This window comes from Amphiura filiformis, chromosome 6 (genome assembly GCF_039555335.1).
Source record: "Amphiura filiformis chromosome 6, Afil_fr2py, whole genome shotgun sequence".
NCBI lineage: Eukaryota > Metazoa > Echinodermata > Ophiuroidea > Amphilepidida > Amphiuridae > Amphiura > Amphiura filiformis.
The window spans coordinates 10,525,764-10,540,914 of record NC_092633.1 but is presented as its reverse complement, the minus strand read 5'-3'; the positions used below and the strand labels follow the sequence as shown (position 1 = coordinate 10,540,914).

Below are 15,151 nucleotides of genomic sequence, written 5' to 3'. Positions count from 1 at the left end.
GTTTCATAAATTATATAGGAAGGAAATATAATACACTCCTTCGTGGTCATGTGAATTACTATAGTAGTGAAACTTACTACTATTCGATCATTTCAAAGGGGAGAAGGTATGATGGGGGTATGATTCACATAACTTTCATATAACGTGCTCTGACAAGGACTCAACAGTTTCTTCATGATTATGAATTTCCTTTGACTCAAATTAAAAACTTGAAAGTCACATTGTCCCCTTCCTTTTTCCCCCTTAGAAAATATCCCGGCTACGCCACTGCCTCCGTCAAGCCCTTTTTGAGGTAGGGGAGGTAAGTTAAAGGAACAGAGTTCACAAAATTACAAGAATGGGCTGCCCAAAAATATGAGCATATATCATATATATGGAACCCATTAAAAACAGGAATCAAAGTCAACATGGGGGCAAAGATTGTGACAAAGATGACACCAATTGATTCATCAGGTAATAAGTATAGTTTGACCTATCGATTATGAACCGTTTTTGAGTTAAAAACAATAAAGTCAAGTTTTGACATCCACATGGGTCATATTAGAAAAATTGCTATTTATCAAAATGGTCTCCAATTAATATGATAATTGAAATATAGATAGGTTCTACATTATAGAATGCAATCTAAGAACTTTCAATTTTGTGTATCTCGATGAGTTTTGACCCCTCTTTTTATGGTTTCCAGAAATTTGTCATTTTGGGTTTCGTTCAAACATTGATCATTACGATATGAAAAAGCCAAAATTCGTGATTTTGTCAACACTGTCCTCATTTTGACGAAATCGGTCGCTACCCTGTAAACCCAACAGACGTCTCTTCATATTTTATAAATTTCCATATACCCGTCACTCTTTGTATTCACAATCAAAAAGAGTTTAATGTTTGATTTTATACTAGTGGGACCTTTCCTGTCGAGGTCGTTATTTGCGTAATTAAGTGCAATATAGATCAAAACTGTACGGCTTGTTGATTTTGATAATGGGCCCTTGATAAGAGGTAGAATAAAGAAGCTACGACAGTAATTTGTTCGTCTCTGACACCTGTAATACGCATTAAGAGGGGTACTACACCCTGTCAATTTTGTGCCTATTTTTGCATTTTTCTCAAAAATTATAGCACATTGGTGACAAGTAAGATATGTATATTATAGGGGCAAGGACTAAAACTACTGCATTGAAAATTCAGCAACTCAAGGCAAGTAGTAATTGATTTATTGATCAAATATTGGTTTCCCTCATTTTTTACTGTAACTCCAGTCTGTGCTGATATAAAAATTTCCAGTGCAGTAGTTGTAGTCCTTGTCCCTATAATATACATATCTTACTTGTCACCAATGCGCTATAATTTTTGAGAAATATGCAAAAATAGGCACAAAATTGGGCAGGGGTGTAGTACCCCCCGGGTAGTACCCCCTTAAGATAATTAGTTCCATACAGTTCCATCCCGTACAAGTCATATAAATTTGAATCGATATTGTGGCTATTGCTTTGCATTATTTGCAAAGGCATTGCAAAAAAGCCATATTGTAACATTTGCTGAGGAGAACGCCCTCACTATTCTTCATAATTATGTTTCTACATGATTATAAGGTACTTTATTAAACTAACATACCCTGCAAAAATCAAGACTTTGGGTGCTTTAGTTTTGTCAAAATCAGAGATTTTGAATAAAACGCTGGAACCGTCGTTTAATTATTACGATGGAAATATTACTAAGTAGTCGAACACTAACGCGATGTCCATAACACAGTGAGTACATGGCGTGCGTGACGGTCAATACAGACATCAAGAACCGTCCTGTAGCACGATCGACGGAGTGACACACATTGGCGACATCGCGGCTGGTAGTAAATTCCAATTTTCTTTGCTTTACCTCAGTTGTTCGATTCAAAATTAAAAGGGAACATGTCTGACTAATTATTACGGTTCTTTTGAATAAGAGAAGAGCCTTTCTATATTTCGATGAAAATAAAGTCTTGTTTCATCAATTATTCAGAGGACAGAATGCTGCTTATTAATACTCTTCTGGTTTAAATTATCATTTTAATTAGGATCCTGTGAATTTAATACTATATACAAATATAAGTTACTATTGGTACTATTCGATTGTTTGACCTGAAAATTTTAGAGTACTTACTTTCAAGTCGACCTTACCCTTATAGAGAGATATTGCATTATTCGAAAAATGTGTCTTATTGGACAATAACAAGCTGACAAATGTCCGCTTCATCCTTTTCCTTGAAAATCTGAATGGACTTCATAACATCTTAAAGGGATCTTTTTATGTAACAATTTCCTCAGAAATTAGTATGTAAACAGCATTACAAACCGACTCATTTTTATGATAAAGACTGTTTTGGCTCGTTCAGATATCTCTGCTTTTGTAAAATCAAATACATCCCGTGGGTTTTGCGCATTGGAGTCCAATCCCTGGAGCGAAATGCAGTCAACAAGCAGCTTGAAGGAGTTTATTGAATTCTCCAAATTGTGTCAAAACACCCGCCTAAATTCTTGACGTAAACTTGAAGGTGAATATTAAAGACTGCGTTGTACGAAGTATTAGCACATCTGCTCATTACCAGGTTAAGGGTGACGTTAGATCGCAAACTGACGATTCGACTTTGTTGCAATTGCACAACTTTATATCACCAAAAAAATGTGTGTTCTACCGTGCCTATTTGGTTTTAGCAAACAATTAAAGTTTGATCAGTTTTAATTTGGTGTTTAAATATTTTTCAAATAGTTAAAATACATTGAACATTTTAGTCGTAAGAAATGGCGATATTCTTGGTCTTGATCAATCAGTGTAAGGATAACCGTATAGCATATACCTGAAAGAATGTCGTATGGAATTTCAAATGTACCTGATGGTCACACAGAAGAGAAAAGAACGAATCATTCTTATATTTTTAATAGCCAATGATTACTTAGTATACGCTACAGTTATTTGAAGCAAATTGGGGACTTGTATTACATGCTACGTCGAGTAGCCACAAGAAAGATCAACAAAAATATCTATGCGAGAGAGCCACACTACATTTTCCAGGTTGCCTTTGTCAATATTTTGTAAAATAATGCTCGAGGATCTTTTTTAGCCATAGCGGTGTAACACTGAATTTACCCCTAATTTAGGTGTATATCGTCTTGGGTGCAATCCAAAGTGTCTATAAAACACGGGATAAAACACCAATTTTGTGTTTGTGACGTTTTCTGATGTAGCCCGTCAGATTATTCAGCTTTTTCCATAAAGGCCGGGCTGTTCATATTACAGGACCGTTTCTAACACTGGTGACCTGGAGTATTAAGCATGGAACATTAATTTTAATGCCAAAAAGTGAGTTACTTTGCGTGTCAATATAATGCAAGCGTCATCATATTATGATATTGCTCCCTTTGAATGTAAACATCACACACTGTTCCCAGCAGTGGCGGCGTAAGCCTTAAAATTTAGGGGAGATGAGCAGCAGTTGAGCACATTTTGTGTCGAATTGACTGGGACATTTGCGCTCGAAGCGCGTGAAAAATATCAGACTACAATATATTGCAATAATATTTTACTCTATTTTGGCCCAAGACACAGTGTTTGTCTTGCTAAAAAAGTAAAAAGGAAGATACACGGGCGATTATTGCTTTATTTTTGTTATTCTATTACGATTTTTAAGTGGGACGTCCCACATGGAAAAGCTTTTCAACCGTATTTGCAATTCCTGGAACGTTCACCAGGTTGATCTCTAAAATCTCACAATTTAAAATCAAATCCGGCCTTTGTCCCTAACCCTTTCCAGTTTTCTTGCAATTAATGATACTTTTCAGAAACTGAATAATGGGTAAATAAATTATTTCAATTGAATGGGCTATTCCAGAAATTAATGGCACCCCCCCCCCCTAAAGAAGACATGTGAATTTGAACCATAAAGTTTTGGGAATTCCCATACCAAAATTTTATCCAAAAAAATTGGGAATTCCCATTTCGATAAAAAAATGCTTACAAATATTGGGAATTCCCAGTGACCCTAAAGAAGACATGCAAATTTTTGCCAACATTTTTGGGAATTCCCATACCAAAATTTTATCCAAACAAATTGGGAATTCCCATTTTGATAAAAAAATGCTTAAAAAACTTGGGAATTCCCAGTGACCCTAAAGAAGACAGGCAAATTTTTGTCAATTTTTTTGGGAATTCCCAAGCCTAATAAGGGGTACTTTTCTTGGGAATTCCCATGTCTTCTTTAGGGTTGCCTCAATATGCTGCCCTTTTTATTTGGGAATTCCCACTGCCAGAAAAAAATGCTTACAAATATTGGGAATTCCCAGTGTACCCTAAAGAAGACAGGCAAATTTTAACCAATATTTTTGGGAATTCCCAGAGCAAAAAATGGTGAAAATTTTTGGGAATCCCATGTCTTCTTTAGGGGGTGTGCCTTTAATTTCTGGAATAGCCCAATTACACAATTCGCTTGAAATTTCCTATCACGTGTTACAAAAGAAACACAAATTCTTATCCATATTTCCGACAGTGTCCACATCATATAGTATTGTATAGTTTTCGTGCTTGTTCTAAAATTGTTCAAATTTTCTCAAATAAAATTATACAAAAACCAAAGCGAACGAAAGACCTGATTTTTCTTCGCTTGCGCATTACAATTTTTTAATCGGAAATTTGAACAGGGCCAAATGACGTTTTCACGCTTAAACATACAGTCGGCTCATTCTTACAGCTTCTTAAAGTATTATAACACGAGCACAGCAATTGATGAAAACGAATGGGTTTATGCATATTTTATATTCAAATAATCTATCAAGGAATTAAATTTTGCGCACGGAATTTTAAAGACCTTGAATTTCGGTATATATTTCAGGAAACACAGATAGCTCACCGAGATAAAAGCATGAATACAAATATTGTTAACATTCTGCAATAATATCCATACCTTAATCTTTGTGACAAAGCACAATCGTTAGTTCTGATCAATACAGTACGAGTAATTTTTCTGAAGAATATGAGATGTCAATGCCAATGTCAGCTGTTATTTCAGCACTAATAACATTCGTGAGATGAATTTATTAATATTTCAAACTGATTTAACCCAGATTATTTTTCCTTTTTCCTCAACAAAAGCAAATCCTTAAAAGGATATTCTACACCTGTCATTTCATAAATTTAGTTCAATTGCTTCAGAAGCTTCAAAACAGACAGTCAAATACTTAATCAAGTTTTCAATCGAAAAAAAATAGCCCAGAAACCTATTTTTTAAAGAGCGAAGTGATGATTACAACACCTCACAAATATCAATGTAATATATTTATGTTACGTTTCAGACAAACATGTCCACAAACAGAGCAAATAAAAAGACAAATAAAAAGACAAATAAATAGGCGATACATATTTTACTTTCCAAAACAACAGCCATATCAAGGCAATTCCCTTTTCAAATCTTGTTGTGTCTGTACCTGCTGAAACGTATACACAATCAAAGTTTTATTTTTTCAATACCATGTAAACAAATTTTCAGCATTGAAACCTGATGCCTTATTGGAAGTCCATAGTTTGATTCAGCTTTATCACATACGGAGTATGTGACATAATTCATGCAGTAGAGTAATCAGACATTAATTTCGCTGAAATGAGCGCGAAGGGTCATGAACAGGATGAACTATGAAGGATAGTCTTACAATTACCTCGCGTTATTAGGGCGTTTTCAGTACACCATATGTTAGGATTTTTGTGTGCTATCATTTGTCTTCATTGAAGAATTGCAGAATAAGCTTCTGATGGCAAGGCGAACTATAGATAAATACATCGATAAAATCTGGCTCCACAGTCCACGCTTATTACAAAAGCGTTGGGTCCCATATAATGACACCTTGGCGTGATTCATTACAAATGTATGTTGACGTTTTCTCCGGTGAAAGACATTCAGTGCTATCGAAAAGTAATCTAGGGATAGTCAAACACACTTTTAATAAGGGTAATGTTCAAGTTATCTCGCAGTGGCATTTTGAAATGCAAATTCATTTAAACCAATTACTGAAACTTCCGTCCTTACCGTCGCGTCTTTAAATGAAAGTGAAGTGAGAGATGTATTTAACTGTAGAGCACTTTGATATGACCCATTTCAAGCTATTTCATTTTAGCTTCTTGACTGTCTCAGGTTTAAATGCAGCTGGCAAATATTATTTATTTAGTTCAACTTCACTGCCGCAAAACATTGGATTTTGGAGATTATATAAACTGTCTATTATATCAAAGTTCAAAAAAGAGAGGAGCTTGTCTATCTTTCGATGGGATTAAAGTATTGTTTCATAAATTATTTAGCAAACATAATGCTGCTTTTAATGCACTTCTGGTTGTGGTCATGTGAATTACTATGTTGTGTTAATTACTACTATTCGATCATTTCAAAGGGGAGAAGGTATGATGGGGGTATGATTCATATTACGTGCTCTGACAAGGACTCAACAATTTCTTCATGTTTATAAATTTCCATTTACTCAAAATCAAAACTTGAAAGAATTTGCCCCCATCCTTTTCTCCCTTGGAAAATATCCCGGCTGCGCCACTGAATACGTCAAACCCTTATTGAAGCAGGGGAGGTCAATTCAGGGGTCAGAGTTCCCAAAATTACAAGAATGGGGTGCCTAAAAATATAGGCATATATGGAACCCGTTTAAAAAAGGCATCAAAGTTAAGATGGGGCAAACATTGTGACAAAAATGACACCAATTGATTCATCAGGTAATAAGTATACTTTGACATATCGGTGATGAGCCGTTTTTGAGTTAAAAACAGTAAAGTCATGTTTTGACCTCTACATGGGTCAAATTAAAGTCTGCACAAAAAGTACCTCAGCTGTCATAAATACACCTATAGCTTCAGAACTAATAATTGTTTTCACAATGTTTTAACATAGACAGAAGGGTAATTTATTTACGCATATTTTGATACCTCATTTGTCAAATGTTGTTCAATATTAACAACACAGCAGTGTTTTGAAAGAAAAATGCCCGAATTTAAAAGTTGCAGCTATTTGTATTGATTTGAAGTCAGCGTGAAGATAATGGCGGGTTTTACGTGCCACAATGCTGCGTAATAACCATTGATCGGTATAAACTGCAACTTGTAAATAACTATAAGTATAAATTAGCCATTCACCACTCTCAACCCAGGTGTCTAGTCTGTGGAGTTTTGAATAGCGTTAAAAAGTGAGCTGTTGTAAACTGCTTATCCACATAATACAAAATGATAGATGTAAATCGGAAATAAAAACTAAAATAATAAGGTGGAGGAAAAATATATTTAAAATAATTGAAAATGGGGGGGGCAAATGGGGGGGCAAAATATTATGATGATGAAAAACAAGTTAGTCGTTTTCCCCCTTGGATGTTGAGGCCGTGTGGCTGGATGGTACGAAGGCGCTTCATCCAGAATAGTAGCATATATACAAACCAATCCAAATCGACTAGACCTTTTAAATGGCATATCTCTAAACTAAACTCCATTCGAAGAGAATAATTATTACATTATAAATTGTTTCGTTAAAAGAGAAATTGTGTTGGTAAAATGCTTCCTCGTACGGTCCTTCTCCCGTTCGAAGCGAAATTTATTTACAATGTAGGAGACTGCATGAAGTCACAGTAAATGAAGAGTAAATGTTCACGAGCAGTTATACACATGAGTCCTCGATATGGGCTCTCGATATGAGCTCTTTTGAAACTCAGTCATGTGTATAAATGAGCGACCTTCTACCACGAGAAATCGGGAAGGTTGAACAAAAGGCCATTGAAATTGTTTATTTGAATAATAGATACAATATGGATATACATCACGCTCAAATTCTAAGCTCGCATGGTAACATTGCTCTAAAATATTATATATTTTTTGGTCCAAATATTTCTAATCAAGTTGACATACATATGAATTGAAACATCACAATTTACTAATATAAAATAAAGCAGCGGCCTGATTTTATCCATATGTGTAAAAAACATTTAATTTGTAATACTTGATTCAGAGTTTTTCTGATAACAAAACAGTATACGTTCTGTGCATTGAGCGTGTTGACAGTCCGTTTTCTTAAAGCTGGCACACTTCATTTCATGACATCTACTATTTTCTAGGTCAAATCTGACTCGTTCGAAGGTACTCACCGCTAACAGTTGGTTTTGCGGAATATCAATTTTAAACGACTTATTTTCTCAAAAAGGAGTGGAGTCATTTTCGTTGTCCTCATAATATTAGCTGCCAATGATATGATGTTGTCCAAGCAATATATATGCCCTTTAAGATCTCTTTCGCTCCCTTGTTGCATAAAAGTGGCATTTACATTGTATATCGGTCACCTGTTTTATCGCATAATCACATAATTGAAGTTAGCATAAGTCACGCGGTCGGAATTAAAAATAATCTATTCCATGGAATGCAGGTAATTCATTTCCCCTGCGTTCATACGGAAAAACCATTTACCTATTGCGTGCAATAACTGACGTGTGTACTTAATAATTTACTGATGAATGCTTGAGTCCAGCCATGGTCCAACTGACGACAGGTGGTCCATAGCGAACATCATAAGCAATAATTCTCAATCTAGTCATAGATAGTGAAGGAGATTCTCTGCAATTCGATTTGAATAGTTGACGAAACATTGTACTTTAAGGAAAGTGGGATAGATGGCAGGATACATATTTGTCAAGTTTTAGCAATTTAGATGTTATGCTTCAGTGATAGTTGAGATTGGATTTTAAGAGGTTTCCTTTTTCTTGACCCAAATGCCGACAGTAAAATTGTTCACTTGACTGTTTGGAGTGGCATTCTTTTCCTTTATTATTATCTTCAAATATTTTTCCTCGTTTCTTTCCAGTTCCACATAGGCTGTAACCTGGCTCGAGCATTTTGTTTGAGCTGGGTTAATCAGGATTCAAGTGTGTTTCCGCACGGTGCGATAATTTAAACAAACAAACAAACAAACAAACCAAATCACTGCCATGTACTTCTTTATTAATACATTGATCTCATTTTTTAAAAAGCCAATAATTGCATCCTAGCGATTCATAATGTACGATCTTATAATATGAAATTGGTTAATTTTTTTCCACACCTGATTTTTTGGCATATGTTTACACGTGTCCCATCTTACGCCTAAATGGAATCTGTCCTATTTGTTGTGTTTTTAGGTCAACGGGACAGTTTGGACATAAAGTCATAATTATGACTTTAAGTCCCCCAGTGAACTCCATGTTAAACGTTCAAAATAGCCAGTAGGGTTTCTTTCGCGTTACCTTGTTATTTCGGTTTAAAAATATAAAAAACAGAAACCATTCTTGGTAGTTATTTCAAATATTATTTCAGCATTTGGGGTAAAGAATAACAATATTTAAATTTCACAGAAATCGTACATTATGGCTTTAAGGAGTTAACAGAGAAGTTAAGATGATATGTTCAATAAGCTTGCTGCATATGGCAGTGATCGAAACCGGGCGGTAATTTGCTGGAACGCTCCTGTCACCCTTTTTGTAGATTGGCACAATGTTGGCGACTAACCAATCAGAAGGGACTACAAATTTTTTTTTTTTTGCGATTTGTATTTTTTTTTCGCGGATTTGGAGAGTCCCTAGGCCTAACATCAAGTGCTACCATCATTAAAAAAAATTTGGAAAAAAATAAATAAAAAAAATAAAAAATTGCGTTTAAAAAAAATATATTTTAAGGATTTAGAGAGTCCCTTGACCTAGAGTGAGGTACTGCAATCACTTGTGGTTGATTTTTAAAAAATTGGAAAAAAGATACAAAAAAATTACAAGTTTGTATCCAAATGGGACCGATTTGTAACTTGTGTTCACTGCATAGTCTATTGAAGATATAAAATGCATTGGTTTTGTACACAAGTCTGTATCTTAGATAGATTTTGAAGTGAACACAAGTTACAAATTGGTCCCATTTGGATACAAACTTGTAATTTTTTTGTATCTTTTTCCAATTTTTTTTTTTTTTTTTTTTTTTTTTTAATGATGGTAGCACTAGATGTTAGGTCCAGGGACTCTCCAAATCCGCGAAAAAAAATTAAAAATCGCAAAATTTTAGATTTTTTCAAAAATGTCAAAAAACGCAATTGGAGCCAAAATACGCAAATTGCGGCGCAAATAACGCAATTGCGTATTCTTAGCAGCCCTAAGTTAAGGTATAATACCCCAGAGATATCATGCACATGAGGCGGAAATACACCCCTAACATCCAACCTTGTGATCTCTTTATAGAACCCATACCATTCCTCTTTTGTGTACGCTGCATTTGTCTCTAACATTCAATATTGAGTTCAAACAACGCATGCTTCCCTCCGACCTGCTTTAAACATGAACGGAAATCCTGCATGCCTTTGATAATTGGCTGATGGGTTTATCATATGCACATCTGTCGTAAATTTTCACGAAAACCGTATGTTTTACCTTCCGTTCTATATCTATATAATGGATTCTACTTGTTACGTTTCCTGCCACAAATCCCTGCGAAAATCTGAATTCTGCATGATTCTCAAAAACGCGGATGTTCTTATACCCGGGATGGCGTATTTGTTTGAATATAATAAAACAATTTCAAGAAATAGTGATGTACTTAACAAACTTAATGCACTTTGTACCCTAACCGTTTGTGCTGTTCATTCGCAGTCCCTTACATTATCATATCCTTATATGGGGATATGCTACCGACGGTACATTTAACTCTACCCGAAGGTACATTTCGCCACATGCCATTAAGAATTTTCTAAGACGCTTTGTAAATGCCATAATGTATGATCTTATAATATGGAATTGGTTGATTTTTTCAAACCTGATTGTTTGGCATATTTATAATGCTTACTGTGATGTGCCCTGAGTAATCGGATTATTTATATTTGTTTGCAATTATAATTTATTTTTATGAGACATTTTAGGAAATCCCCTCTTATTTATCAAGTTGATCAAAAACAAATTGAATCATTTCTAATTTTGGATAGTTTTGAATTCCCTTTTCTAGAATGTGCATTGTGTTACACATTTGGGAAAATTCCCAAGATTGTAAAGTGAATATGACATCATGTTGGGAAACCCAACAGGAAGTGATGTAATGAGAAAGGTTAATGTTTATAATTATTCTCGGGAATTTCCCAGATTACATCATTTGTTGTAAAGATGTGAATGAATTGACAATTAATAGAATGCGATTGTACAATGCTTGGTATATAAGAAAATGGTCAGACAATTCAATACACTTTACAGTATTGTTGTGGGCTAGAAATAGTGTGCTTACAGTCCATTTCCTGCAAAGAAAGGAAATTGCGAACCAGAAATATTTTATGTAGTCAATGTACTTCTATAGCCAGCGATATCGGAGAAGATCTTCAAAACGTCAAAGTGCATACCTCTTGCAAGAAAGGAATATATTCTTCTGTCGACTTGCTGAAGTCTGGTTTATGAAAATTGAAACAACACGTCTGTCAATGTAAGTGGAGACATGGGGGACAACTGCTGAATGCAGGCCTGTTTTCCGTTAGAAATTGTGTGGAAGGTGAAAAGAGCACCATTCTGGAGATAGTCAACTATGCGAGGATTTTATGCGAAGGATATAAAAGTCTTCGGTGAACTTCGCTGAGCGGTGATCTCAAGTGAATCAGGACATGCATCAGAACTTTGATATCAACAACGCGAAGAAGACTGCTGGCTATTAAGTAAAATGATTAAACATAGTGTGTAATTGATTCTGCCTGATTGTATGTATTTATGTTTACTCACAATTGTTAAACCATGCGTTATTTTGATTTTGGTATATTTACTTAGATATTGTTAACAATAATCAAACAGTGTGTTTTGTTTTGCATTGTGAAGTGAATTTGGGGGAAAAGTGTTTTGGCCTTGAAGTATTATATGTGCCTGGACACCTCGAATAAGCCGTAAAGCCCCCCTCTGGTCATTTTTACCTTTTTACATATTTGCAAAGAGCATGTTTCAGGGATTAAAAGGACACCTCAATGAACTTCATATGACAATCAGAAGCGAAGTTATGGCTTGTTATAGGTTGTCATGAATCAAAACGTGAAACCGAGAAAACCTTTGTATGTGTTTAGAAGAAAGCTTAAACATTTCAAATCTGCAAAAATCTCAACTTCGCCAAAATACGAGATTTGCATATATTTTCACCTGTGGCTCGAAATGAATTTTGCCGAGTTTACGGCTCATTCGCCGCGTCCAGCCACATATTAAGCGTCTCGTAACATTACACATGTCCCAACTTACACCTAAATGGAATCAGCCAAATTTGTTGTGTTTGTAGTTCAACAAAGCAAATAAGTAAGTACGTAATTCTACCATGACCACGGAACAAGACAGGGCACAATACAATACAATAAATAAAAAGTAATAAAAGGAAGTACAGAAGCATGTAAGACAACATTGTGTCTCAACAAAAAACAGTATCTCAAAACTCTGCACCATATAAATTTTGTAAAATCTCACAATACCTCTTTGACATGACCCTGTAGCAAGATGTTGCGAAGGCATTGATTTTGTTTGCCATGTCTTTGGTGATACTCGTAATCCATGCATCCATAGAGAAAGACTATAACAAAGGTTGTCTCAAACAGCTTGATTGCCATGGACATGATGGATGGGCTTCTCTGCAGTTTCCAGAAAGCTGCCAAGGTCCACAATACTGGAACCCACGTGGAACCCATGCGAGTACTGACGTGGTTAATGGTAATATAATTGAATTCAAGTACTGGATCAGGATTACGGTGCAATTTACAGCCATATATTCTATCTAAGGTGGACCACAGCTCCTGGGTCACAACTAGCTACAATTCCAGCACCAAGAATCATTAACCAACACCACAAGGAAGGAACCTGTAATTCTATTCCATTTGTTTAGTGTCTAGTGTGTAAACAATCATGACAACTTGCAATGTTACATCAAAAACAATTTCAACATGGGATATATACAAACGGTAATTCGGGCTTTGATATGGAATGAAAAATATAAGCTATTGGTAAAATGTGGAACCAATTGTGATGTAAGTATTTGACAATCTCGCCATATAATTGTACTAATAGTTATGTCTTATAAAGTCGACTAATATTTAAACAAGATAATACACTGAACTTGAAAATACATTCTATAGTGATTTCTAATGCCCAGAACATCATAATTTATTGGTGTATGACGTACAGATAGAATATCGCGCATGATCAGTCTTACATGCTTACTGAATCCATATACGCATGCGTTGAAAAAACTTCCACTGTAATGTTATGTGTACAGAGCTAACCAGATGAAATCAGGAGATGACAAAATTATACACGGAATTGCAAGTATTCGTAATAAGTCCGTAGTTTTTAAATACCTTCGGCATACCTTACTTAAATTTGATTCATCATGACGACTTGTGCTAGTAACATTACCGATGATCAACTCTATATTTATGAGTATACATCGTGGTCGCGAGCTTTTGTAACAGTATTTGTACCTCTTGTTGCCGTTGTTGGTATTTTAAGCAACAGTGCTTTCATCTTTGTTGTTCATCGAGTGAGGTTTATGCGAAATGTAACCAACATTTATCTTGTAAACTTAGCCATTGCTGATTGTTCTCTTCTATGTGCTGCTTTTACGCAATATATTGGTGACTATGTTATTTCTCCGGATTATGATTTACGCTTCTCATTCCACACCTCATTTGGGTGTTCCATGCCCAATTTCCTGATTTATCTTTGTTACTACGCCTCAATGTGGACCGTTACATTAGTAAGTGTAGAACGCTATCTGGCAATCTGTCATACGTTTTGGCATCGTATTGTAAGTAACAATCACCGAGCCATACGAATGGTAATAATCATCTGGATTGTTTCAATACTTTTTGCCAGTTTAGCAGCTCCCTATACATCGGTAGTAATTTGTGCTGTATCTTCCAATAATATTGATTTAATAACGGCGGAATTTACATATTGCGAGTTCTCATGCGATTGGTGTGCTGGAGCGCTATATCTTACGGATTTGATTCAGTTCATTGTGGCAATGATTCTAAATAGTGTAATGTATGGTCTCATTATTTATCATTTGAGCAAATCCTCATCAGCACTCGGCGACGATTCTGTACAAAATGAACGCGCTCTTCAAACACGCAACACTGTAGCTAAAATGCTCATCATAAATGGTATTCTTTTCTTCATTTGCTTGTTTCCGTTCTCACTGTTAAACATGGAAAACATAGCCGAGCGTTTCGGTTTTACCGTTTTCAACAAATCATTTGTGATCTATTCGAGTTGGATTGGAAGAGTACTGTTCCTTTTAAATTCCGTCAGTAATCCATTCGTTTACAATGCTACTAACCCTCGGTACAGACAGGCTTTTCAACAAGCTTTTGGATGTAATAACAGGACAACACATACCAAAGGCATCTGTAAAGCAGATAACTCTCAAATATCACAAGTAACCAGAGATCATGAAGTAACAAAGGTTTAAAAGAATGATGACTTCGAATATCCGAGTATAGGAATTTACCCATTATTATTTCGACTTTGAACTGATATCAATAAATGTATGTAAAATTATAATAGTTACTGACCAATACTTTTTAGTAACTTTTAGTGCACATTGTACATGTACATATGCCGTATGGTTGTTAGTAGACAAACCTCTTCCAACTGTTCTTCGCATAACTATGTAGCTTCTCATTCCATCTAGAGCAGGAGACTTGAAGCACCTGTTCTGTCAGTGTTACTTTTTCCCCAGTGTCAAGAATGAAATCTCTGTGACCGGGTGCTACCAGACATGATGGTCTGCGGTACATCACAGAGGATGATTTAAGGAAGCCCCATCATGCACTGTAAAAGTGTTATCACTAGAGTTTCAACTGCCACTTTACTTTTCAAATCCCATTGAACTCTGTGCAAAAGATGTTGTTTTAGAATTGCCCGTGTGTCATTATTACTTGGTCGATTTCAGATCTAAAGTGATGTATGCATGAAGGATAATTCACATCTTCTGTAGATAACATAAAATGTGAAATCGACCAACCTTTTGAAGGTGTTTTTATTGTAAATATATCTGTCAAAATTCAAATTTCACCATGCACGTGTGTATGCAGTGGGCGGGCAGTGGTGTCATGTTCACTCACACAGCTGTGCTAACC

At 35.5% G+C, this 15,151-nt stretch overlaps 1 protein-coding gene across 1 annotated transcript; it reads left to right on the top strand.

Moving 5' to 3' along the window:
• Positions 1-13,398: 13,398 nt before the first annotated feature.
• Positions 13,399-14,484, top strand: LOC140154173 (neuromedin-U receptor 2-like). The gene has a single exon (XM_072176781.1). The coding sequence runs from the start codon at positions 13,399-13,401 to the stop codon at positions 14,479-14,481; it is 1,083 nt and encodes a 360-aa protein (XP_072032882.1). The 3' UTR covers positions 14,482-14,484.
• Positions 14,485-15,151: the final 667 nt, after the last annotated feature.

Coding starts and splice junctions, on each gene's coding strand:
- LOC140154173 (XM_072176781.1), top strand. CDS start 13,399: ATGACGACTTGTGCTAGTAACATTACCGATGATCAACTCTATATTTAT.